The 23,948-nt window shown below is 52.0% G+C and overlaps 2 protein-coding genes across 11 annotated transcripts in view; one reads left to right on the forward strand and one right to left on the reverse strand.

Annotated features, from left to right (window-relative positions):
• The window catches only part of SEMA4D (semaphorin 4D), a 135,488-nt gene extending 119,414 nt beyond the window's left edge, over window positions 1-16,074 (forward strand). For 2 of the 3 annotated variants that reach the window (XM_065947385.1, XM_065947386.1), the window contains one exon: window positions 347-2,742. In XM_065947385.1, the coding sequence (XP_065803457.1) occupies window positions 347-1,275 (929 nt within the window). In that variant the 3' untranslated portion in view covers window positions 1,276-2,742. Of the gene's footprint in view, window positions 1-346; window positions 2,743-2,818; window positions 3,029-9,817; window positions 10,028-13,877; window positions 13,976-14,343 lie in introns of those variants that run through there. The other variant, XM_065947387.1, reaches the window with a different exon arrangement.
• Window positions 16,075-16,995: 921 nt separating this feature from the next.
• SECISBP2 (SECIS binding protein 2) overlaps window positions 16,996-23,948 on the reverse strand; it is a 37,205-nt gene continuing 30,252 nt past the window's right edge. For 5 of the 8 annotated variants that reach the window (XM_065947394.1, XM_065947393.1, XM_065947391.1 and 2 more), the window contains 3 exons: window positions 19,064-19,221; window positions 18,549-18,741; window positions 16,996-17,887 (listed from right to left, as the gene is read on the reverse strand). In XM_065947394.1, the coding sequence (XP_065803466.1) occupies window positions 17,784-17,887; window positions 18,549-18,741; window positions 19,064-19,221 (455 nt within the window). In that variant the 3' untranslated portion in view covers window positions 16,996-17,783. The remainder of the gene's footprint in view (window positions 17,888-18,548; window positions 18,742-19,063; window positions 19,222-23,948) is intronic. The other 3 variants (XM_065947396.1, XM_065947395.1, XM_065947389.1) reach the window with 1 other exon arrangement.

Consider the following 23,948-nt stretch of genomic DNA (forward strand, 5'->3'; position numbering starts at 1 on the left):
CTGACAGATGTCAGCAGTTAAGACAGGTTTAGGAGGAGGGTGGCAAGGCCCGCTGAGCTGCTAGCAGAAGTCCAATGTGTTTGCCTTGGCACCGCCACCAGGAGGCACAGTGGGCTTCTGTGCGGCTTCCCTGGCCTGGGAAGTTCTCCCCGTCCCCCGGGGCTGCCACTGGGAGCTCATCTTTGCTTTTTGGTCACGCATGTCTTTATCTCCTTAGCTGTTCTGGAAGATTCCATGTTGCTCCACTGGGTGAAATTCTTGTGTCCTCTTGTACATGTTGACCTATTTTCGAGAGACATGTTGAGCGGGGTTGTTGATGCTGTGCACATTTATTTTAATGTTCCAGATAAAATTAAAGAAAGTTACCTGCAGCATTTTTTCAAGCATGGCGGCACAGCAGAACTCAAATGTTCCCAAAAGTCCAACCTGGCCCGGGTGGTATGGAAGTTCCAGAATGGTGTGCTCAAGGCCGAAAGCCCCAAGTACAGCCTGGTAGGCAGAAAGAACCTGCTCATCTTCAACCTGTCAGAAGGAGACAGCGGGGTGTATCAGTGCCTGTCGGAGGAGAGGGTCAAGAACAAGACAATCTTGCAGGTGGTGGCCAAGCATGTTCTGGAGGTCAAGACAGTCCCACGAACCACAGTGGCCTCTACCTCGCCGGCCACACGGACAGAAGGCAGTCGGATCACCCCCAGAGTATCATTGGGGGCCACCCCAGTCTCCTTTCCCCAGACCCCAGCTGTGCGGGTCACCACGCCGGGTGCTGTCCCCCCACCATCCAGCCCCGTGGCACCCACCAGTACGTCCTGCGAACCAAAGATCGTCATCAACACGGTCCCGCAAGTCCACTCGGAGAAGACACTGTATCTCAAGTCCAGTGACAACCGCCTCCTCATGTTTCTCTTCCTCTTCTTCTTCGCCCTCTTCCTCTGCCTCATCTCCTACAACTGCTATAAGGGCTACCTGCCCGGACAGTGCTTGAAATTCCGCTCGGCCATGCTCCTCGGGAAGAAGAAGCCCACGTCAGACTTCTCAGACTTTGAGCAGAGTGTGAAGGAGACGCTGGTGGAGCAGGGCAGCTTCTCCCAGCAGAATGGGGGACAGCCCAAGCCGGCCCTGGACACTGGCTATGAGACAGAGCAGGACACCATGGCCAGCCGGCTGCCCACGGACCGGGAGGACTCGCAGAAGATCGACGAGCTCCCGGGCAGGGACCGGCCGTTCGACGTCAAGTGCGAGCTGAAGTTTGCCGACTCGGACGCGGACGGGGACTGAGGCCCCGGCCGCCCACAGGCTCCTTGTGTTGCCAGCTCAGCGCCCCATCCAGTGCTGCGTAGGTAGCCGTTGTCAGCAAACCTCCGTCTTCTGTGTCTTTTCTCTTGGGTCGCGCTTGTGACTTGGTTTCTCTTTGTCCTTTTGGAAAACAGCGAGCATCGAGTCCGGCCTCCCTGGTCGGTGGGGCATTTGGAGTCAGGCCCGCAGGCTCACCCGCGGCCGCTCTGCGGCGGAGAGACGGCCAGACTGCCACTGGCCTGAGAAGAAGGTCTGTGAACGTCCCCTCCTTGTAGCAGCCACTGAAAGATAATTTAATTCCAGATTGGAAATGACGTTTTAGTTTATCAGATTGGTAACTTATCACCTGTTGTCCAGGTTGGCACGGACCTTTCCTTCCACGTCATTACTTTGTAGGATTTTGCTTTAATTATGTTGGCGTGTTGGGTCATTTTATTTTTTTAATTACTAAAGCAGATGTTTTAATATTTGGAAGGTGTACATCTTCTGAATTTTGTTGTATATTAGGATAAAGGTATGGCTTACGTTGCTTAAGATTCTCAGGGATAAACTTACTTTTGCTAAATGCATTCTTTTCCGCTTTTAGAAATGTAGACAAAATCATCTCTTGATCGCACTTCTTTTTTTATTCTTAAAATTTTGTTCCTTGAGGGAAGCATCGTTTTCAGAGATTTTTCTTTCTGTACCTTTTTACTCTTGTCTTAACTCTTTCAAGGAAAAGGCTGTGGGGGACCATCCCACGACACTGGGCAGAGTTTGGAGGGAGGGACGGGCCCCAGCATGCTCTGGATGGAGCTGGGCTAGCCCAGAGCTGAGAGGACAAGCGTGCTACAATCTGATGCCCATGGCCACTGGTGAAAACCTCTTGTTTGGGCAGAATGTTCTCCAGGATGTCTTGGTCATCTGAACATCTCCTTTTCCATTTTGCTTCCATCTCATGCTCTCCGCCTGCCCAGACTCTCTGTTTGGCGTAACTGAGCTGTCCACAACTGGAAAAGAGCTGGGTGGCCAGGGGGCAGCCAGGCCAGTGACCACAGCCCTCCAGCCCCCACATGCTGCTGCCGCAGACCTGCCAAGCCTGGCGCCATCTGTCAAGGTGCAAGTGGGCCGCACGGTCCTACCATCACCGACGTCACACTCCACCTCCTGCTTTCCAGACGCCCACAAGAGGAGGCTTTCTTTCCGTGGCAAAGAGCAATAAACTCTGAGCGTGTGTGCCTGTGTGGCCGATGTCATCTTCCAGCATGATAGGATTTGACCGTTCTGGTGTAAACATTTGTGTTTTATAAGATTTACTTTGTTTTTATTTTTCTACTTTGAATTGTATACATTTGGAAAGTAACCGAATAAACAGAAGCTTATATCCTTGATGCAGGCCCGTGGTTCTCTGCGGCTCCTCCGCCGCCTCCCCGCGTGGCCTGGGCCCCTTTTCTCTCCTCTGCTTCATTCTCCTTCCCCGGCATGCGGTGCACTCCTGATGACTTCTCCTCAGAGCCCTCTCTCTTTTCTGTCCTCTGTCTCGCAGCCTCATCTCCTCTGCCCTTCCCTCCTCCGGGGTCCTCTTCCCTGTCCTGTCTGGGCCCCGACTCATCTTCCTCTCCCCGAAGCCCCTGGCCGGCCTCGGGCCCAGGGCCTGACAGCCGCCTGCAGGTCACCTTGCTGCCGCCCTTCCTCAGCGACCAGGCCCAGCACGTGCATGCCCTGGGAACCTTCCACCTCTTCTGCCAGGCCACAGGTGAGCAGGGCACCTCTCCAGGTGGGGGTGGGGGGGACTTCCTCCAGGAGCACTGCCTTCCTTACTGCATCCCTCCGGTAATCTCCAGCGACACTTAACCATGACCCCAGAGCTGTTCCTGTGGACAGTAGGGGTCAACCAGTTTTCCATGAAGGACCAAACTCGGACTTTGCAAGCCATGGTTTCTGTTGCAGCTTCTCAGCTCTTCTCTTGTAACCTGAAAGCTGCCAATGGGTGGGTGTGGCCATGCACCCAAATTTATTTGCACACTCGAACTGCAGCTTGCCAGTTATTGGTATATAAGGTTACTTTTGTGTTGGCTAACAATTTGGGTTTAATAGACGTGGCATCTGGAGATTTAAAAAATGAACTTTAGAGCCTCCAGAATGGGAATTGTTTTAACAATTTGCTTTGAGATGTTTAAACGCAGAAAAGGTGTCAAGTCTAGTGTGCCCTCAGCCATAGGCAGTGTTGGCTCGGTGCTGGACAACACGGAGATGGGGTGTCAGCCACGCCTCTGTGCCGAGCGTGTCCCATGGGGCCTTTGGGCCGTGCTCGGCGGCCTGGTCTCCCCGCTGCCATCTTCTAACTCATTAGTAGCTGCAAATACACAGCATGCTCCAGGCCTGCTCAAGAATAAACTTAGGAGGAAAAGCAAATCTCTTTTTTTTTTTTTCACTGTTTGGAGAATTTAAGCAAGCTGTGGGAAGTGTTAAGCTGCTACCCACTTCCCTGTGGGTTGACTCACGAGCCTGCAAGCGGCCATGTCCACTGTGACCCTGCACTTGTAGCCGCTGGTGGCTCCGCCTGGGCCCCAGGCATTGGACAGGGAAGTTGTCTATGAAGGAGATGCTTGCAAACAGACCTGCGAGGGGTGGGTCCATGTGGCCCCAGGTCACCTGGGTGCTGCTCTTAGCCCTGACTCCTTGGGCAGGCACTGGGGAAGTGCTTCAGCCCTCCCTGGCCCGGCCCGCAGTAGCAGCATCCTCCACAGCCATGCTGGGGAAACCACTCGGCAGTGGGAAGGCAGAGACACTTGGTACTGGTGTCTTCAAGCTCCCTGCTGACAGACGCAGGCCTCAGGATCCCCACAGATGGCCTGTGAGGGCCCACCCCTCGATGGAGCAGTTTCACTCCGTCTCCACTCGGGGACCTCCCCTTCCCGAGGGCGACCTGCTGGTGAGGGGCAGGGTGGACGAGAGCACCTCTCCTCTGCTGAGGCCGTGCTGGCGGCCTGTCCCCAGGCTTTTCCTGCCGCAGGTGTCTGGGTTGGGTACCCCCCATGATACATCCAGATCTAGGCAGGTGTTGCCCTTTTCTCCTAAATCTAGCCCATGAGCCCACCCTGGGTCCCTGCGCAGTGCGGGTGTTCAAGTGCATGGTGTTTAAGAAGGCAGCAGCCCTGGACAGCTCCTCCCCCAAGTGGTGGCCGGCGCCGGAGTTCCATCAGCCAGTGCAGGCTGTGATTCTGCACAGGCGTCAGCTCCTGCCTCTACCTGCGGGCACCTCCCTGTCCAGGCTGCTTCCGCCTGGCCTTGGCCTGGGTGTCACTGCGGAGCTGGGCTTACCAAACTGTCCCACGGTGGCTAGAGCGCTGGCCCAGCTAAGGCCAGGTCAGCTTCTCACAGTGGGGACAGCCTTGCAGCTGAGTGACTCTGAGGGGCTTCTCTGCATCTCCAGATTATGCTGGTGGAATGTGCGTGTGCCTGGGTGTCTGTATGTTGATATGTGTATGTGTACATAGGTACGTGTACGTGCTTTGTGTACTGACCTATCTCTGTGCACATGTGTGCCTGTATGTCTATGTGTTCTTGCATGAACATGTATGCAGACACTCATGTGTGCGAATGTGTTTCTATTTGGTGCAGAGCACTCTGCACAACTGTGCCTTGTGGCCATGCTTCTATTCAAAGGCCTTGAGGCTTGAGTGTGGGGAGGATGAATTCTGGGTTTGGGGGTGGTTCTCCTACCTGCTGGCTGTCTTCCATTTGAAAGTTAGGAGTTAGGAAAATACTGATAAATGGAGAAAAGGGGTTCTGAGCTGGAGATATCACGAAGGCATGTAGTCATGTTCTGCTTTTCTGAAAATATCCATGCTCTTGTGGCAAAATTAGAACAGAAAAGCAAAGAGATCTTCCACTATGTGCATGTGAGCACACTTTATTTTGCCTGTAAATACAGATTAAGATATGGGACATCTCAGAGGTGTGGCAAGTTCAGATTCAGACCCATTGCAATAAAGCAACTATTGTAATAAAGTGAATTGCATGAATTTTTTTCCTTTCCCAGTACATTTAAAACTTACATATACACTATACTATAGTCTATTAAGAATGGAATAAGCGTTATGTACCTTAATTTAAAAATGCTAATGGTCATCTGAGCCTTCAGCAAGCTGAGGCACTTACAACAAAGATCACCAGTCATAGTCACCATACAATGATTATATTAATGATAATGAAAAAGTTTCAAGTGCAGTGAGAATTACCAAAGTGTGATACACAGACAGGAAGTGAGCAGATGCTGTTGGAAAAAATGGCACCAATCAACTTGCTCAATGCAGGGTTGCCACACACCTTTGATTTGTAAAAAAACATAATCTCTGCAAAGAGCAATATAGCATAGCAGAGTCAAACGAGGCAAGCCTGTGCAGGTCACAGCGATTGGTGATGTGTCCGTGTGCATGTCTGTGCAGATCATGTGGTTGCACATGCACGTATATACACACAGAAAGTTTTGCTGTTTAGTCGCTCAGTTGTGTTTGACTCTTTGCCACCCCATGGACTGTAGCCTGCCAGGCTTCTCTGTCCATGAGATTCTCGTGGACTCTGGAGAGCTTTCCAGGTGGCTCAGTGATAAAGAATCCACCTGCCAATGCAGGAGACAGTGGGTTTGATCCCTGGGTCGGGAAGATCCCCTGGAGGAGGGCATGGCAACCCACTCCAGTATTCTTGCCTGGAGAATCCCATGGACAGAGGAGCCTGGTGGGTTACAGTGCAAAGGGTCCCAAAGAGTCCCAAAGACACGACTGAGTGACTGAGCGCACACACACATGCGGACTCTGAGCCACGCGGGGGAATCCGGAGTGAGCGTCCTTGGTGCGTACTCCAAGCCTCTGGGTGCTCAGAGATCAGAACAGCACCCCTATGGGGGCACCTGGCCGTCCAGTAGCTTGCAGGACTCTGCGTGAGTATGGGAGCTGAGCACAGGGAGGGGGATGACTGGAGCTGCACGGGACATGGCCCGATGACTTGGGGTGGTCTCTTGCACCCCCCTCCAGCTGGGGGCTCTCAGGCCCTTCGCCTCTAGGATGGGTCGGCTTTCCTCAAGAAGGCTGTTGCTCAGAGGAATTCTGGTTTTGTCATACAGTGGGGTATACTGGAGAAGGAAATTGGAAACCCACTCCAGTATTCTTGCTGGAGAAACCCCATGGACAGAGGAGCCTGGGGGGCTACAGTCCATGGGGTTACAAAGAGTTGGACACAACTGAACAACTAAAACACATAGTCAACTCTGCCTAGCGGTTTCCTTGGACAGGTGGGGTCAGGGTGGAGCCAACAGTCCCACAAACCTGAAGTGAGGGCTGGGGCCCGAGACTGCTGGCGGCCCCAGCCCACAGTGGCTGTGGGGGATGGGCCCAGCACCCCAAATTTCCGGGTAGCGGGCCGCTGGGAGACAGGGCAGGTGGGTTTGGCTTGCTGCCCTAGGTCCCCACTGGCATCGTGTATTGGCCCTGCTGACTGGTTTTAACTTTTAACTTCCTTTCCCTCTCTCTTTAATCTCTTCTGCATTCAGAATGAGTTGGATAGTTTTTTAAAAAGAATAAATGGAACGTAAGTATTTTAACATTTTTCATACTTGACACGGTTAGATCCCCATTTAGAGAACATTTAATGGTCCTTCATGCTATACTCACGGTAAAGGTGCACGCGGGAGTGGTTTTCATGTTGTTTGTGCCCCAGCAACTGTGGGTCTAAGGAGAATTTGGCTCCTGAGAGGTCCTGGCCTGTATGGTTCAGGGTGACGAATCGTCCCCAACTCGGGCCACCTGGGTTCTTTGTCTCAGTGTCAGTCAGGAGAACCTACCCGAGGCTCCTGTGACCCATGTTTGGGGCGCCCGTCCTGGGGACTCAATGCGTGTCATCAATGGGCAGGGCGAGGAGATGAGAACCAACCTCACTGTTCTGAGAAGCCTTTGCATTTTTGACCAGTCATGGCTTATGAGTATCAGCTTTTAGAGTTGACCGCCCTGAGTTGCGCACCAGCAGGGGAATGACTATATGGGGCACGGTGTGATGAAAAGCCTTCAGTTAAAGCGAGGCAGGCACCCAGCAGGTGTCACAGACATGGGTGTGTGTACCTGTACGTGTGGATCTGCATATATGTATAAGCATGCATATCTGAAAATTAGAGTTATCTGTGGGCAGGGTAAAAAATGTTCTGTATACAAAAATGTACCTTGTACCAAATTATGGTTTCCCGGTTGGCTCAGTGGTTAAGAACCCGCCTGCCAATGCAGGAGATACAAGAGACGCAGGTTCGATCCCTGGGTCAGGAAGATCTCCTGGAGAAGTGCATGGCAACCCACTCCAGTATTCTTGGCCTGGAGAATCCCCTGGACAGAGTAGCCTGGCGGGCTACAGTCCATGGGGTCGCAAAGTGTCAGACATGACTGAGCACACATACAAGGGTGATAGAACAAAACACCAACAATCCCACCCAGAAAACAAGTGAACAGATCCCACGGTCCCCATGGGACCAGTACGGCACGAAACTACCGTGAGAATCGCTTCTGAACACCTTTCAGAACTCCTCCCAGAGCCTGTGGCTCATGTCTTTCTTCCACATAGCACTCTGTTTTGTTGTAGAAGCAATATTTGCTTTTTGTAGTGAATTTGAAACTTCAGGGAAGTATAAAAGAGCAGAATCAAATCACATCTTTCAGGATCCTGAACGTGGTGGGTCAAAGGTGAATAGGCCCCAGGGGGTCACACGGGGACCTGACTCGCTAGGAGTCCGTCAAAGGTAATTTTATCTAAACTAGACATCTCTCCCTTGTAAAAAGCCCAGCATGTGACAGAGAAACATCTCAGCCAGCCGCCTGCACCTGACCATGTACACACGTCCCCACTCACAAGCACACCCAGATGCCTGTTGTTTCCGGGCAGGTTTTTTAATCCTTCGGCTCTGTCATCGGCTGCTCGGTGAACTCCAGCCACAGATAGATGTAGCCCTGGTACCCCTGAGCATCCTGTGTGAAATGTTTCATTATGTCCTTCCCAGGCTGGTGAGCATCTCAGAGGGAACTGAGCTCTTGAAAGCTGATTCTCAGGCAGGGCTGCTCTGGTCTAGGTCAGACTGACCTGCCCGCCTGCTGCCCAGGGTGGTCCAGTCAACACAGAATTGCAGGCATTTGTCAGGGAGCTAGGACCCCCGGTCCAGATGGTTGGGGTGCTCGGCTGGAACAGGCAGTGGGGGGCAACGGCCCCAGCACGGCCCCCTGCTCCGTCACTGGGAGCAGTGGAACAGAGGGCCTGGGTGTCCCCCAGAGCCCACAGGGAGCAGGGCCTGCCTCCCCCTCCTGCCCGGCTCTGAACCCCTCAGGTGGCTGGGGTAGGCGGCAGCTGCTGCCGCCTAACGCCTGGACTCTCCTGTGCTCCATCGCAGCTCAGCTCAGCCACAGGGTCTGCGCGCACCCCAGGAAGGAGCCGGGGTGCTGCTGGGTGTTTTAGTCATGACTTGTCCTGCCTTTGGCCCACATTAGAGTGGAAGCCGGTGTCTTATCAGATGCCGGGGAGATGCCCCAGCTTGTTTGTTCTTTAGTAGGGACGGGAGGTGGGCCTGACTCAGCACAGCCCTTGGGGCCCGGGGTGAAGCCTGAAACCCCGGACTCATCAGCCGCACGTTGTGCAGGGGGACGGGGGCCCCATCAAGGATGTGCCGTGCTGAGTGAGGCTGATTCCAGTCTTGGGGCCAGAGCCCAGTTTTGCCCCATGCTCTCCACACACTGGTCCCCAAGGCCCGCACCCCCCGGCCTCTCTGTAATGAGCATGGGATCTGGGGGTGATGGTGCACGGAGCCCTGGCATGCTTCAGGAAGGGGGCTTCGGCCTGGGCCCTTTTCCGCCTCCAGTCCGTTGTCCTCCAAGTCCTTATTCTGTAAGACAGGCCGTCAGCCCTTCTCAGCACCCCGGTGCGCCTGGGAGCTGCTGGTGGCAGACCCACCCCTGGGCGTGAAGGCCCTGCCAGGCCCCAAGGGGCAGGCAGCTCTGACCTCCCAATGCCCCAAGGAGAGGGAGCAGGCTTGCAGGGGGCAGAGCTTTAGGCCAAAGGTGGGGGCAGCAGGGCCAGTGGGCATATGAGTTTCCCAGGCCCAGACCCTCTGTGCAGAATAGACACCCTCTCCAGAGCACTTCACAGGGGTGCACAGCCCAGTAAAGAAGGAAGAGGAGGTTCACTCCGACATCCCCATGTGTGTGTCCTGGGGACACGGCCATGCAAGGGTGCTTTGAAAAAGGCACCCGAGCAACGTCAAGGAGCCGGGAGCCACGAAGCACGAGGTGGTGAAGTGTTTGTACTCCTTTGCTCCCAGGGGTCACTGGGGACCACAGTGGGGAACCACCTCCAGGGAAAGGACAGAGACTTAGGAGAAAGCTGTCCTGTCACTTTGGGACCGGCTGGGACGAGGCCCCTAATCTGGGAAGCCCCCACACCCTGCCTCCCATACCAGGGTAGTTCTCATGACCCCTAGTAGGGGTCCCAGGGGTGAAGATGGTCTGTGTATCCCCAGGTCCTGCAGACGTTCACTTCCTCTGGGAGAAGAACGGGCGTGAGCTGGAGGTGTGTGTGCCCATGCAGACCCATGCACTGCCCGACGGCAGGGCGCTTGTGCTCAGCTGGCTGCGAGACGCCCTCCGGGAGAGTGCCGAGTACCGCTGCTCTGCGCTCTCCTGGGCCGGGAACAAGACCTCCAGGGCGCGGGTCACCGTGACCAGGCTCGGTGAGTGAGCTTCACTGTTTACCCTTGTCCCTTGAGCAGCAAGCAGGCTTGCATGGGGACGTTTCACTCTGGGGATTACCTATCAGCTTTCACAAAGACAGAAAATTACTTTTTCACCGTCTTATCTCCCAGCTGCATGCCTGTGTGTGCCTACCTGCACACAAACACACCTTTGCCCATGAGCACACATGGTGGCTGCCAGTCCCGTCCTCCCAATATTAGACTCTTACATTATTCGGATGGCCGACTCTGTAGGGCCAGATAACAACACTGTTGTGATTTCCCCTTCTGTACTTCTGTTTCCCACATAACCGACCACTGGGCCCACCCGTCTGCTTGGTTCATTGTTGTTTTTCTTATTCACTCGCTAAGTCGTATCTGGCTCTTTATGACCCCATGGACTGCAGCAGGCTAGGCTGCTCCTTCAGTATTTCCTGAAGTTTGCTCAGATTCACGTCCAGTGAGTCAGTGATTTAAACATCTCACCCTCTGTTGCCCCTTTCTCCTTTTGCCTTCAATCTTTTCCAGCATCAGGGTCTTTTCCAATGACTCAGCCCCACTCTCATCAGGTGGCCAAAGTACTGGAGCTTCAACCTCGGCATCAGTCCTTCCAATGAATATTCAGGACTGATTTCCTTTAGGATTGACTGGTTTGATCTCCTTACTGTCCAAAGACTCTCACAAGTCTTCTCCAGCACCACAGTTCAAAAGCATCAATTCTTTGCTCAGCTTTATGAAGCAACTCTCACATCCATATATGACTACTGGAAAAACCACAGCTTTAACTATACAGACCTTTGTCAGCAAGGGATGGTTCTGCTTTATAATATGGTATCTAGATTTGTCATAGCTTTTCTTCCAAGGAGCAAGTGTCTTTTAATTTCATGGCTGTGGTCATCATCCATTGGTTTTGGAGCCCAAGAAAATAAAACCTGTCACTGCTTCTGCTTTTTCCCCATCTATTTGTCAGAAATGATGGGACCAGATGCCATGATCTTAAGTTTTTTAAATACTGAGTTTTAAGCCAGCTTTTTAACTCTCCTCTCACCTTCAAGAGGCTCTTTAGTTCCTCTTTGCTTTCTGCCCTTAGAGTGGTATGATCTGCATATCTGAAGTAATTGAAATTTCTCCTGGCAGTCTTGATTCCGGCTTGTGATTCATGCAGTCCAGCATTTCATGTGATGTACTCTGCAAGGTGAAGTTGCTCAGCTGTGTCTGACTCTTTGTGACCCCACGGACTGTAGCCCCCCAGGCTCCTCCTCCATGGGATTTTCCAGGCAAGAGTACTGGAATGTGATGCCACTTCCTTCTTCAGGGGATCTTCCCCACCCAGTGATCAAACTCAGGTCTCCTCCATTGCAGGCAGACTCTTTTACTCTCTGAGCCACCGGGGAATCCCAAATGAAAGTGAAAGTCATTCAGTCCTGTCCCAACTCTTTGGGACCCCATGGACCTTCAGGCCAGAATAGGGGAATGGGTTGCTTTTCCCCTTCTCCAGAGGACCTTCCCAACCTAGGATCAACCCGGGGTCTCCTGCATTGCAGGCGGATTCTTTACCAACTGAGCTATCAGGGTATTCTGCAAAGAAGTTAAATAAGCAAGGTGACAATACAGCCTTGACGAACTCCTTTCCCGGTTTTGAACAAGCCTGTTGTTCTTGGTGGTTGTTTTGCTTGGTTCATACTTGTCATTACGGCCACCCAGACTCTGCAGTGAAATCCCTGATCAGCACAGACACACTGGGTCCTATTGTCAGCTCCCCAGACCCGCTGCACCAGGAGCCGTGTGCTCCTGCTGAGGCTGGAGATTCCGTTCCCCTGGTATTGGGTCTCATGACCTGTTTCTGGTGTTCCTTCGACTTTCTCCGTTTTTCTCTTAAGTGTCTCTTCTGGCACTCAGGGTGTCTGGTGGGGGGCGGGGGGAGAGCATTTTGACAGCCTATGTCTTTTCTCCATCTTCACACTTGAATCCAGCTAGGTGGACAATTCTGATATGAAAATGATTCCCTAGTGTGTGATGCTGGCTCCGTCTTCTGCTCCTGAGGGTCTCCCTGTAACCCCATGTGACCACCGTCTTTCTGAGCACTGTGTCAATCAGCACCTGGCTAGACCCCTTACACACGGTAGCCTCTGCCCTTCACCTATCAGAAGTATTCAGCACTTTTCTCATTTCCTGTCTCCATGAAACTGTGCTCCTAGATCCTGGGCTACTTGGCCTGGCCCTCTGTCCATCTTCTCTATCCTGTCACCTCTACTTGTTAGCTTTTCTCAACTTTCTCACCTGTTGGTGAATTTTTGTCCCACTGTCACACCGTCACTACTCAAGAGGTTTTCATTCTGTTGTCATGACTTCATTCTCTTCTCATCAATATAGTGTCTTCTCCCCTTTCTAAGGTTATTGAGAGGATTTTCCAGTTCTTTTCCCTCTCAGCTGCCCCTTTTTTGATGGTTCTGTTTCCCTCCCAAGTCTTGGCACCCTTGATGGTCAGTTATTTACCCAAGGTGTGGCCTTTGGATGGGCAGCATCTACCTGGGAGCTCCTTAGAAATGCAGAGCAGCTTCCAAGTCCTGGGGGCATCTCAAGTTCTCCAGGCAGTTTCCACGCGCACTAGGGAGTTGGTCTGCCCTGCACCCCTCCACTGCCGCATGGAGGGGCCCCAGCTAAGCCCACAAGGCTCAGGTTGGGTTATCAGTGAGAACACTGGTTGGCAAGAGGCTGGAGCCTCATCATTTAGTCCGTAAGCCCAGCACTTGGTCTGCCTTCAGTGCAGATACTGCCCAGGCCCCCAGGCTCTCCAAGACCACCAGTCTTCAGGGGCAGACACAGGGCAGTATCCTGGCTGTGTAGAGCGGTTAGGGCCTGGGGGCTGTGCACTCCTTCTGCACAGCCTGTAAGCGGCCTGCAAGCCTGCCGTCTCAGCCCCCAAGATCCCAACCGCCTCCCCACTGCCGGCCTGGGACCCTGCATGCTTGCTTGGGTCTGCTGGTTCTACCGAGGCTGTTTCCACTGGTTCCTCCGCTTCTCAACTCCCAGGTTTTGTTTTCTCTCCTGTTCTCCATCCATTTTCAAGATGGAGTCTATATGTATATGTGCATAGTTTAAAAGGTCCTTTGTCCTTTGAGTGGGAATTACCAGGTAAAAGGAAATTACAGATATTCTCTCCCACCTATAACTTCCATTTATTTATGTAAAATGCCCTTGGTCAAGATAAGATGAATTATCTTGTGAGAGGCTGAGATGGTTAGATAGCATCACTGGCTCAATGGACATGAATTTGAGAGAACTCTGGGAGACAGTGGAGGACCGAGCAGCCTGGCATGAAAATCCATGGGGTTGCGAAAAGTCAAGACTGAAAATAAGTGCCTTACAAACTGTGACCTTGTATCCGTAAGTCAAATGATCAAACACCCGCAAGGAGGTGCAGCGCGAGTGGCAGGTGATGTAACGGGACCAAGTGGTTTCGGAGCATTGGTGACCAGTCTTCCTTGAGGAAGGTGGCAATGGCCCCTGCCCACCACGATGAGTGCAGTGCCCCGTGAGGTGTGGGGAATTGGTCCCTCTCCTGGCTGCACCGAAGGTGCCAGTGAGATGTGGGGGACAGGGCCAGTGTGGCTGGTGGGCCTGGGGATGGCAGACAGGGGACATAACTGGGGAGGACCCCCCCCCCCCCCAGCCAGGAAGTGAAGGAGGCCTGAGGAGCAAACACCTCACCCCAGCCCACTCGGCTCAGTCTAGCAGAGAGGTTTCACTCAGCTCTCAGCACGTCCTCTGTGGATGGAGGGGGTCCCCCCACCCCGGGGGCCATGAAGGCCTGGAAGCTGAGATCTGGAGCACCCCCTCTACCTTGCAGAGGCGACCCAGCAGGAGAGGTGGACCAGAGAGCTCGCCAGCTGGAGGGCCGTGGTTGGGGAGCACGACCGCATGATGCAGAACTGGAGGAAGGCGTGGGTACGTGGCCGGGCCCGAAAGAGGACAGGGGTCTGGGATGACAGCTGTCCCTCTTGGGGGCTCATCCTGCCAGGGGCCCCCAAGTGCTTTCTCCTGGCCCACCAAGCCGTCATGCTTTCTGAAACCCACAACCCCTACCTGTTGCCCTCCAGCCTGTGGGGAGGGAAAGGGGGCTCTTACAGGAACCCAAAGTTAGGTGGGGCCAGCTGCTTCCAGCAAGCCCCCCACGGTCACCCTGACCCTTAGCCCAGAGCTTAGTAGGCCCACGCTTCCCTCCTTCAGGACCCTGGACCCCCCGGGAGCACATGGGAAGCAGGTTCCAGGCTTTTCTGTTCTGCTAAAAATTGAAGTCCACGGTGTTCTTTCAGGAAAGCTGTAACCAGGACCTGTTCTAGCCACAGGAAGCCGTGCTGACCAGGCTGACCGTGCTGCCACTGCCACGCAGCCCCGGGGGCCTCAGAGCAGTGGGCTGTCTCCCTGTCCACTGGACACAGCTCTTCGGGTTGCGCAGCAGAGAACACGGAGCCCTGAGGGGGCCTGCGACAGTAGCCATTACTTGTTTTACTCAGGTACTTAGATGGGACACAACGGCCTGTCTGGCAGAAGCAGGAAACGGAGGTTAACAGGCCAGACAGAACTCTGGTTAAGACAGTAGTGTGCGTGCCGGGTCCTCTTCCACAAGCACTGCTGTTACACTCCACAGGTCTGAGTTAATTTCGTGTCATGCAATGGGTCGTCCTTCACACTGCTGTGTTAGCTCTTGTGACTGCTGCTTTTACTGCTCTGGAGCCCCCTTCACACTCAGCCGCTCAACTCTAAGAGACAAGGCAGGAAGGACAAGGCTCCAGATGACCAGAATTTGCCTTTAACCTTCAGTGCTGAGGTCCAAACTCAGGCGCTAACTCGGATGGGAGACTTTTGTGTTATTACTCACTAATGTCATAGCTCGTTTCCTAAAGCTCCAAGTGCGCACCTGTCCACTCGCAGCCATGGCCCACGTGTCGAGCCTGTCTGATGGAAAAGCCAGCAGATCAGCATCTCCTGGATCCTGGTCACTCTGCTCACGGCGGTACGGGTCTAATGAGGCTACTCTGTCCTTGTGCTATGGGCTCCCCAAGTTATTCACGCTGCACCTGGAGACTGCCGTGTGTGTCAATGTGGCGGCCGAGGCTCTTCAGCCTGGAACCTTATAGGCACTGTTTGCAGAATGACTGCTTTTAGTGGAATGCTCATGTCATAAAACCAAAATCTGTTAAATTAAGTGGTACTTCCCATGACCCTAGCAAACGGACGTCTCCTCAGCCTAACGACCACAGCCTGTTTCCAGACTCCCTTGTTCTGAAGCCAAGTGCCTTTGTTCAAGAGCAGCACACATTTCCAGCCAGTCACCTCCAGGATCCACTGTGAACAAGGCTTCTGAGGATGGCTGGTTTCGGGGTCAAAGTCATCCCGGTTGCCACCGAGCTGCCGGTCTGCCTTGTCAACAGAGGTCGATGCACAAATCACCCACGATGCACTGTGACAAGACCTTTGGTACAACATCCATCCACTCTCACTGTGGCTCTCTTGTAGGGTGGTTGCTCTGCTCTATGGGCAGGGCCTTCTCCTTGGTGCTAGGATCGGAACAGACACTTGCAGTTACTGTCATCAGCATGCAGGGTTCTGGTGGGAAAGGCAGTTAGGAGGATCTGATTCTCTGAACTGTGGGAAAAAAAATAAAAGAGTTCCATTGAAACGTTTGCTCCATGAAGAGTGTCTGTACTCGGGACGCCTGCCCGCTTCCCGCGGTGCCATCAGCATAGAGTAGGTCACTGTGTCACCTGCGGCAGTGGCCTCTGCCAGGAAAGTGACACCATGCCCTGGCTGCCAGGGCAACCCAGCGTTAAGTCACACGAGAAGCGAACCCTCTCAGCAGCTGAATGTGATGTTAAAACCCACTTACTTTGTTCTGCTAATCTGACCACCACAGACCCAGGGGCCTCGGGGGCTCTAGACAGACAAGCTGCATCTCTAGCAGAGACTTTTTAATGTGGGTTTTTGGTTTTTTTTTATGTATCAGTTTTATAGTTCTAGACTGCTAAATACAGCTGACAAGTTAACTTTCTGCCTGTAAGTTCATTATGGAACCTTTACTCTCAAATAATCTATTTTCAAACCTACCACAGTTGATGGGGACGGTGGGGCGGGGACCCTCCCTGCTGCTGTTCCTTCTGGTGGCCCTGAGGGAGAAACCTGTGACCAGATGGAGGGCTTGCTGGACCAAATCGCATGTTCCTCACTGAAACAGCTCAGAAAGTGTATGGGAGAGCAGGGCGCTCACTGGGAACAAGAGATGAAAAGACAGACTAGTACTTTAGACAGACAGCCTTCATCTTGCCGCCAGCCCTGGCCACAGCAGGCTCTTTCCAACTCACCGTGCTGTGCTCAAAATCACTCGGTCATGTCCGACTGTTTCTGACCCCAGAGCCTGTATCCCACCAGGCTCCTCTGTCCATGGGATTTTTCACACAAGAATACTAGAGTAGGATGCCATTTCCTCCTCCTGGGGAACTTCCCAGCCCAGGGACTGAGTCCGTATCTCCTGCATCTCTTGCATTACAAGTGGATTCTCTACCCCTGAGCCATGCAGGAAGCCCTTCCAACTCATTACTTCACGTTATGAGTAAGTAATTTGCTTCCCACAGGCCACTCACTCACCAAAGTACATCTGCCATGACTGAATTCAACTAACAGCACTTGCAAAGCCCACAAGATACCTTGCTTGCTTGACAAACGCAAAGCAGTGAAAGTCTGATCCTGCCATTTCTCATGTGACCAGCTCGCCAGCAGGCTGGACCAAGGTAGGTCCAGCAACAGGATCTCTTAAGGGTTGGAGATTTCACAGTCACTACCTTCGAGATCCAAGAGAGATGAGCGCAGCAAACCTCTTCCTGCTCCGTCCCCTTCAGCTCAAAGAAGAGTGCCCCCAAAATACAGATCAGGATGTAGGAAGCGCTGATTAGACCAAGGTGACCACAGTCTCCAGTGAAATTAAATAATCACTCTTTATTCAAAATAAATAAGCCATCTTACTTACAGGAAAATACGAAAGTAAACTTCTATCCTTCTGGCCTCTAAGAAACCACATTTGCAATATGTTCATTTACAAAAGAAAGAAAATATTCTTAAATTATCAAAACTGAGATTTAGGAACTTCAAAATCGTTTCTTTGAAAAATAAACAATAAAAGGAATATTCATGTCAAAAGGTCACAGGTTAGAGAACTGATTTTCCTTCTGAGGCTCATTTTAGCAGACCCTCCAAGTGTCCCCCAATCTTCTGGCTAGAAAGCCACATCCTGAGAAAGGTATTCTCCGTACCCCCACCCCCACGGCTTCCGCAGGGCTGTGTGGGTCACCGGGGCTGGGAACACGGGGTGAACTACCCCGCCTTCCGAGCCACATCGCCTCAGCCCGCAGCTGCTTCCCACAAACTAACTTGGCTCAGCTGTCCTGCAGTGGAGACATGTTCCTCAGCAGCAGAGTACTCCGAGTGTCACCTTGTCCAGCATCTTCCAGACTCATACAGTGCTCAGAGAGCCTAGGCTGCATCCCAAGGCTTTGTGAGAGGGTCTCCGCCAGCTTACCGAGTGCCCCTCCGCAGGACTTGCAGCTCTTGGACAGCTACAAACACTGCTGGTTACTTCCCCAGTTGAACAGCCATACACAACACAAGTAGGTCAATGAAAAAATGAGAAGAAAAAGGCCCCAAAGTCTTTCAACCCCCCACCCCCACCTCAAATACACAAACACACAGGAACGAACTCTTCTTATAAATTCAAGTTCATCATCTGAGAGGTTGAAGCCTCCAGCGATTCCTCCAGCTCCAGGGCACACTGGCTGTACACTTCCAGATGGTTTCTCCAGACTTCAACTGGAAACAAAAAGCACACCACTAACAGACAGGCAGTGTCAGCCAGGCAAAGTGTCAGTCGCTCAGTTGTATCCGACTCTTTTCAATCCCATGGACTGTAGCCCACCAGGCTCCTCTGCCCATGGGATTCTCCAGGCAAGAATACTGGAGTGCGTTGCCATTTCCTTCTGGGTTGGGAATCTTCCCAACCCAGGATCAAACCCAGGTCTCCTGCATTGCAGGCGGATTGTTTAGCATCTGAGCCACCACAGTCAGGGAAGTCTCTTGGAAAACAAGCAGCATACAGCCTGCCCAGCAACCTGGCTCCCCGAGTGGGGCCTGGAAAGGACTCAAGCAAAAACCCCGCAACCTCCTCTCATGAACAGGATCAAACAGATCGGTGCATGCCAGCCTTGACAACCACCCGCCAAGGATACAGCGTCCTCACGGCTGCCCTCTGGGTGCCATGTGACCCAAGGAAGGTCTGTCTGAGACACCCACTGACCAGCCCTCCCCTCCCGCATCTGAGACCACCTCTTAAACAAGGGCCGGGGCTTTAATAGGGCCTTCTGCAGCTCGTTTGGCCAAATGGCCATGCCACTCTCCTGGGCGCCCTGTTCAATCAGCGTCGATGAAGACATAGAAGACGATGGGCCCCAACCCCACTGCCCCCAGCACTCACTGTAGTGTGGCTCCTCTTTTCCAGTGGGGGCCAGGGGGCTGTCCTCCGCAGGGCAGCTGGGGCCCTGACTGGATGGGCTGGCGGGGGTGCAGGGGCCGAGCTCGCCCAGCGGCTCCTGGCGTGCACTCTCCAGCATAGTCCTATAGGCCTGCCGGGCCGCCATCGTCAGCTCCACCATCCTGTGGAACTGGTCCTTGAGGAGAAACCATAGTACAAATGAGGTCCCCTGCAAGCTGGTGAAGGCACCCTCTACAGGGAAATGGGGGATGCCCGCCTGTGTACCAGGGGTGTTGCCCTCAGGCCTTCCTGAGGCTCCTCTGTGGCACCAGTGAGTCCAGAGCTAAATTGGAATCACACTTCTGGGTTTTTAAGGAAACCAGACCCCCGAGGCTACTGCTTTCAAGACTGGGGCCCCTGGGGCTCAGGGCTCCTCTGCCAGTGAAGCGCAGACAACCACCGTCCCCCCCTGACTCCCTCCCAGAGCAGACAGGCCAGCACGCCCCTCCCCGCCTCACCTGGGCACCGTCGTAGCTGAAGATGCCCACCACGCTGACGGGAACAGCTTTGTTCAGGCTGCGTCCCAGAGCTTTGCGGTTGAGAGCAAACACGAAGGGGATGTTCTGGTCGCAGGCGTAGTCAATGATGGTGCGCAGGGTGTCGTCTAGCCCGCCTGCTTGGAGGACAGGGAACATGACAGGGGAGGGCAGCCCAGGAGCGCGCTGGCCACACTGGCTGCCAAGAGCCTTTCCCGGTGGACGTGACACCCCCGGCTACTGCCTCACTGAGCCAGCGTCCCAGGCTGGGTTTCACTGGGAAAGCCAGTCACTGCAGTGCAAGTACACTGTTACCCTCAGCCACACGGAAGAAATCAACTGTTCAAGAGACACGTCTAAAGCAATAAATCACTATAAAGTACGCCCACATCAAGTCAGCAGCTGGAGCTTTGTGAAACAGGACAAGGAAGCCTTAGCCATGTTCACTGAATACTGTGTGCCAGTCTGGGTCTAATGGCTTCGGGTGGATTGGCTCCTATATCCTCACAAAACCCTGAGAAGGGAGGTGGTACCCACTCAAAAAGATGGGAACCCAGAGCCCAGGGAGCTCACGGAGTGATCCTACCCTGCCTCCCAGTGAGACACCAGCCTGGTAGGAGAAGGGTGGGAGGGTAGGGGTGGCACCACAAGCAGAGAGGGTGAAGAAGCTGTGTATGTGAGTGATGCTCACGCAGAGTCGGAAACCCAGCAACACTGACAAGCTGCTACCGACAAGAGAATCACATCCGGGCATCTGTGCGTGAGTAACATAGAAACCACCTATACACGTGCAAACATCAGTCAGCTAGAACGCAGAACGGGAGAGGTGATTCCACGTGCAAGTGCAACGGAAGGCTACAACAGGTGAGGATAAATGTAGCAAGAGACATGAGCAATTTACAAAGCAGCCTCAACATGCTGGTGAAACACCAAAGAAATCTAAGCCAAAGGCATCTATGCTCTGGGATGGAACAAACCAATATGATCATATGTCAACGCTATGTTAACCTAAAACTTTTTATACTGTAACTTACTCTAAGTGGGACATTTTTTGAGAAATACAAAATACACAAAATGAGAATGGCCTTTTGAAAAAGGAAATTAATGTCAGGCTAGCATTTGCAGATATTAAAGCTTGCTATAGAACTGTAAGAACGTAAATTATGGGATACAGGGTGACAGAATGAAAGCCCAGAAATCACCCGAATGTGTGGCACTTAAGCAGGTTGGCAAGAGTCCCCTGAAGCACAGAAGGTGCAAACAGACAACGGGGTCAGCCTCCGCAAAAATCCATTTCAGACTGAAATGCATTCTACCTAAATAAAAATAAAAACATAGAAGAACAAGGAAAAAAACTGAATTAAAAAAAAAATTGATAACCCTGGAGTAAGAAGGTCGAAGAGTAACATAAAACCTAGATGTAATAAAAACACAAATAAAAAATATCCACATACACACCCAATCTCTGAGACTTAAAGAAAAACAGGCACATGACAAACTGAAAAAAAGTATATGTGAATATAGAAGACTGACATCCTGAAAGACAAATGGGCAAATAATCAACAATTCGCAGAAAATACCAAGCCATTAAACAAATGGAAAGATGCTCAGCCTCGCCTCACAGAGAACGCTAACAGAATCACCTGAAGACCGGGGGAGGCCGGGAGGAAGCAGCATGCCCGCCTGTGGGGGCTGCAGTGTCCCCTAGAGGCGGTGTGACCCCACCCCAGTTCCTCTGCAAACTGACCACTTCCTGAGGGAACACACAACATCTACAGGAGAAAGAAAAAATCTCCTAAGATCTCTTATCACCTGGTACCTAATTACATATGGTTACCTAATTTTCTTTCAAAAGAACAACTTTTCAAATGCACACCCAACCTCGGATATGCAGATGGCATCAACTCTAATGGCAGAAGTGAACAGGAACTGAAGAGCCTCTTGATGAGGATGAAAAGAGGAGTGTAGAACAGCTGGCTTAAAATTCAACATTCAGAAAACTAAGATCATGGCATCCGGTCCCATCACTTCATGGCAAATAGATAGAGGGGAAAAGTGGAAATAGTGGCAGATTTTTATTTTCTTGGGCTCCAAAATCACTGTGGATGGTGACTGCAGCCATAAAATTAAAAAACACTTACTCCTTGGAAGAAAAGCTATGACAAACCTAAACAGTGTATTAAGAAGCAGAAACATCACTCTGCCTACAAAGGTCCATAGAGTCAAAGCTATGCCATGGCTTTTCCAGTAGTCATGTATGGATATGAGAGTTTAACTATACAGAAAGTTGGACCATAAAGAAAGCTGAGTACTGAAGAATCGATGCTTTCGAACTATGGTGCTGGAGAAGATTCTTTAGAGTCCCTTGAGAACAAGGTCGTCAAACCAGTCAACTCTAAAGGAAATCAACCCTGAATATTCACTGAAAGGACTGATGCTGAAGCTCCAATCCTCTGGTCACCTGATTATGACAAGCTGACTTATTGGAAAAGATCCTGATGCTGGGAAAGACTGAGGGCAGGAGGGGAAGAGGGCAACAGAGGATGAGACAGTTGGATGGCATCACTAACTCAATGGACACGAGTTTGAGCAAACTCTGGGAGATAGTGAAGGACCAGGAAGCCTGGCGTGCTGCAGTCCATGGGGTCACAAAGAGCTGGACATGACTTAATGACTGAATAACAACTGCTTTTGAGGGAACTGGGAATTCATTCTACAGCTGATTTAATAGGGAATTAATGGTTAAGCCCCACATCATTTTAATTGGTCCATCCCCTCCCCAGATCTACCCGCAGAGATCAAAGGTGATGAGGAAGCAACTTCTGGGGATATGAACTTTAAAGAAAATTCACTCCTAGGCAGGTGGGGGAAAGGGGGAGGCAGGACAGGTGATATCTGCGTTACTTACAAGCGAGATGTTTCCAACGGGAGACTGACGACTCTCCTAAACGTCAGCTCCGTGGTCTCTCACTCAAGGGTGACTCAGCTTTGTGTCCACCCCAGCTCAGGAGCTAATCACAGAGGGTATTTGAGCAGTGTGCAGAAAAGAGTTATAACAAGACTGGCCAGATGGCTGCTCTCCTAAAAAAGGCCAGCTTACTTACTTGGCTGACCTTTGGCTGGTGCCTGAACCTGGGCTTTGAGGGTGTCCCTGTGACCCCATCTGGTAAGAGTGACTCCTGTTCCCAAAGTGCATATGCAGATTACACTCAACACTGGCTTTCCTTCTGCAAGTCTGGAATGTGGGGTCCTGCCTGGCAGGGGGTGTCCTTGTGATCAGCCCCAATAAAAATCCTGAGCGCTCATCTCTATTGAGCTTCCCTGGTGGATGACACGACACTTGACACATGTCACTGCATCTCGTTTTGGTGAATTCAGCCTGTCCTGTCTGACTCCCCCCGGAGAGAACGCTGCAGGCGTGCACCGCTTTCCCTGACGCAGCAGCCAAGTCTCAATGATCTTGCTCAGCCCTGTTCCCAGCCAACGTCATTTGTGAGAGCTGAAAAATATCTCCAAGTGTCAGCTTCTCAAAGTTTCACAGCGAGACCAAACAAGTAAATGCTATATCCAATCAACAATTCCCATTTAAAGTTTAAGTTCAGAATTATTAGGCAAAATGCCACTCTGAGCAAATAATAGTATTTCAACATAATCCCAGGCCATAAAGCTCAACTTTACCTTTAAAATGACCACAATCTATTGGCTGTCTTTAACAAGGAAGAAACATTCCTAGAACATGTAATCAAGTTCCTTCTGCCTCAAGGCAAAAAACAAACAGAAAAGGCAGGGACAAATAAGTATTCAACGGATTTTAAATGCATTAACAGATCCTTAAGATGCCCTCTCAGCTCCATTCTCTGGCATAATCAGAGGAGTGGGGGCTTAGAGAAAGAGCAAGGCGGACCACCAACTGAATATACATATTCCCGGTTTTTGGTTTGCCTTTTAAAGACGAAAATCCACAGGACACTCTGAGACAAGTAAAAAATTTTGGAAGCTAAAACACAAACAGGTGAGTCAGCTGCCCTAAGCCACCAGCGGGAAATGCCCAGAAGCACCAGTGGGAACACATCTATACCCTAGAATTCTTCCCCCAGAGCTTGGCAACTAACAGGCAGTGCCGGGCATTTGAGAGGCAGTGTGGAGATCAGACGAGGCGACAGCAAGCTGGCATTCAGACCTGCTTCACTCAACCAACACCCGGTGCTGGGCCTGTGGTGCAGCAGGGCAGTGGGTCTGCAGGACACTGAGCCCACACTTCCAACTGTGAATGTCAGGATAAGGTCATGGTCATAGGGTAGAGGTCAAGGCCTCCACCCTTCACCCCAGGCTCCCCGCAGAAGGTAAGAGTTCTTCCCCTGGAAACGTGGCTCAGAGATGCAACCCGTACGGTGCTTTCCAACAGAGCAGCAGCCCAGCTGCCATCCCACAGCAGAGGTTCTAGCCTAGGGTCCTTGAAGTGGCAGCAGCAACTAAGAACTTAGGAGAAATACAAATTTGGGGGTCCAATGGACCTGCTCAGGGAGAAACTCTGAAATCTATGTTTTCATCAGCTTTCCAGGTGACTCTGATGCTCACTGCAGTTGGAGAACCACTGCTCTCAAATGCAGCTCAAAGCCTTTTAGTGCTAGCCTCACCCCCAGAATTCTAGGCAGCTTTGTTGTTGCCTGGTCACTTGTTGAATCCAACTCTTTGTGCCCCACTGGACTGTAGCCCACCGGGCTCCTCTGTCCATGGGATTCCCCAGGCAAGAATACTAGAGTGGGTTGCCCATTTCCTACTCCAGGGGATCTTTCCGACCCAGGGATCGAACCCAAGTCTTCGGCACTGGTAGGGGGATTCACTCAGCCACCAGTGAAGTCCCTAG

This window comes from Muntiacus reevesi, chromosome 10 (genome assembly GCF_963930625.1).
Source record: "Muntiacus reevesi chromosome 10, mMunRee1.1, whole genome shotgun sequence".
In the NCBI taxonomy this organism is placed as follows: Eukaryota; Metazoa; Chordata; class Mammalia; order Artiodactyla; family Cervidae; genus Muntiacus; species Muntiacus reevesi.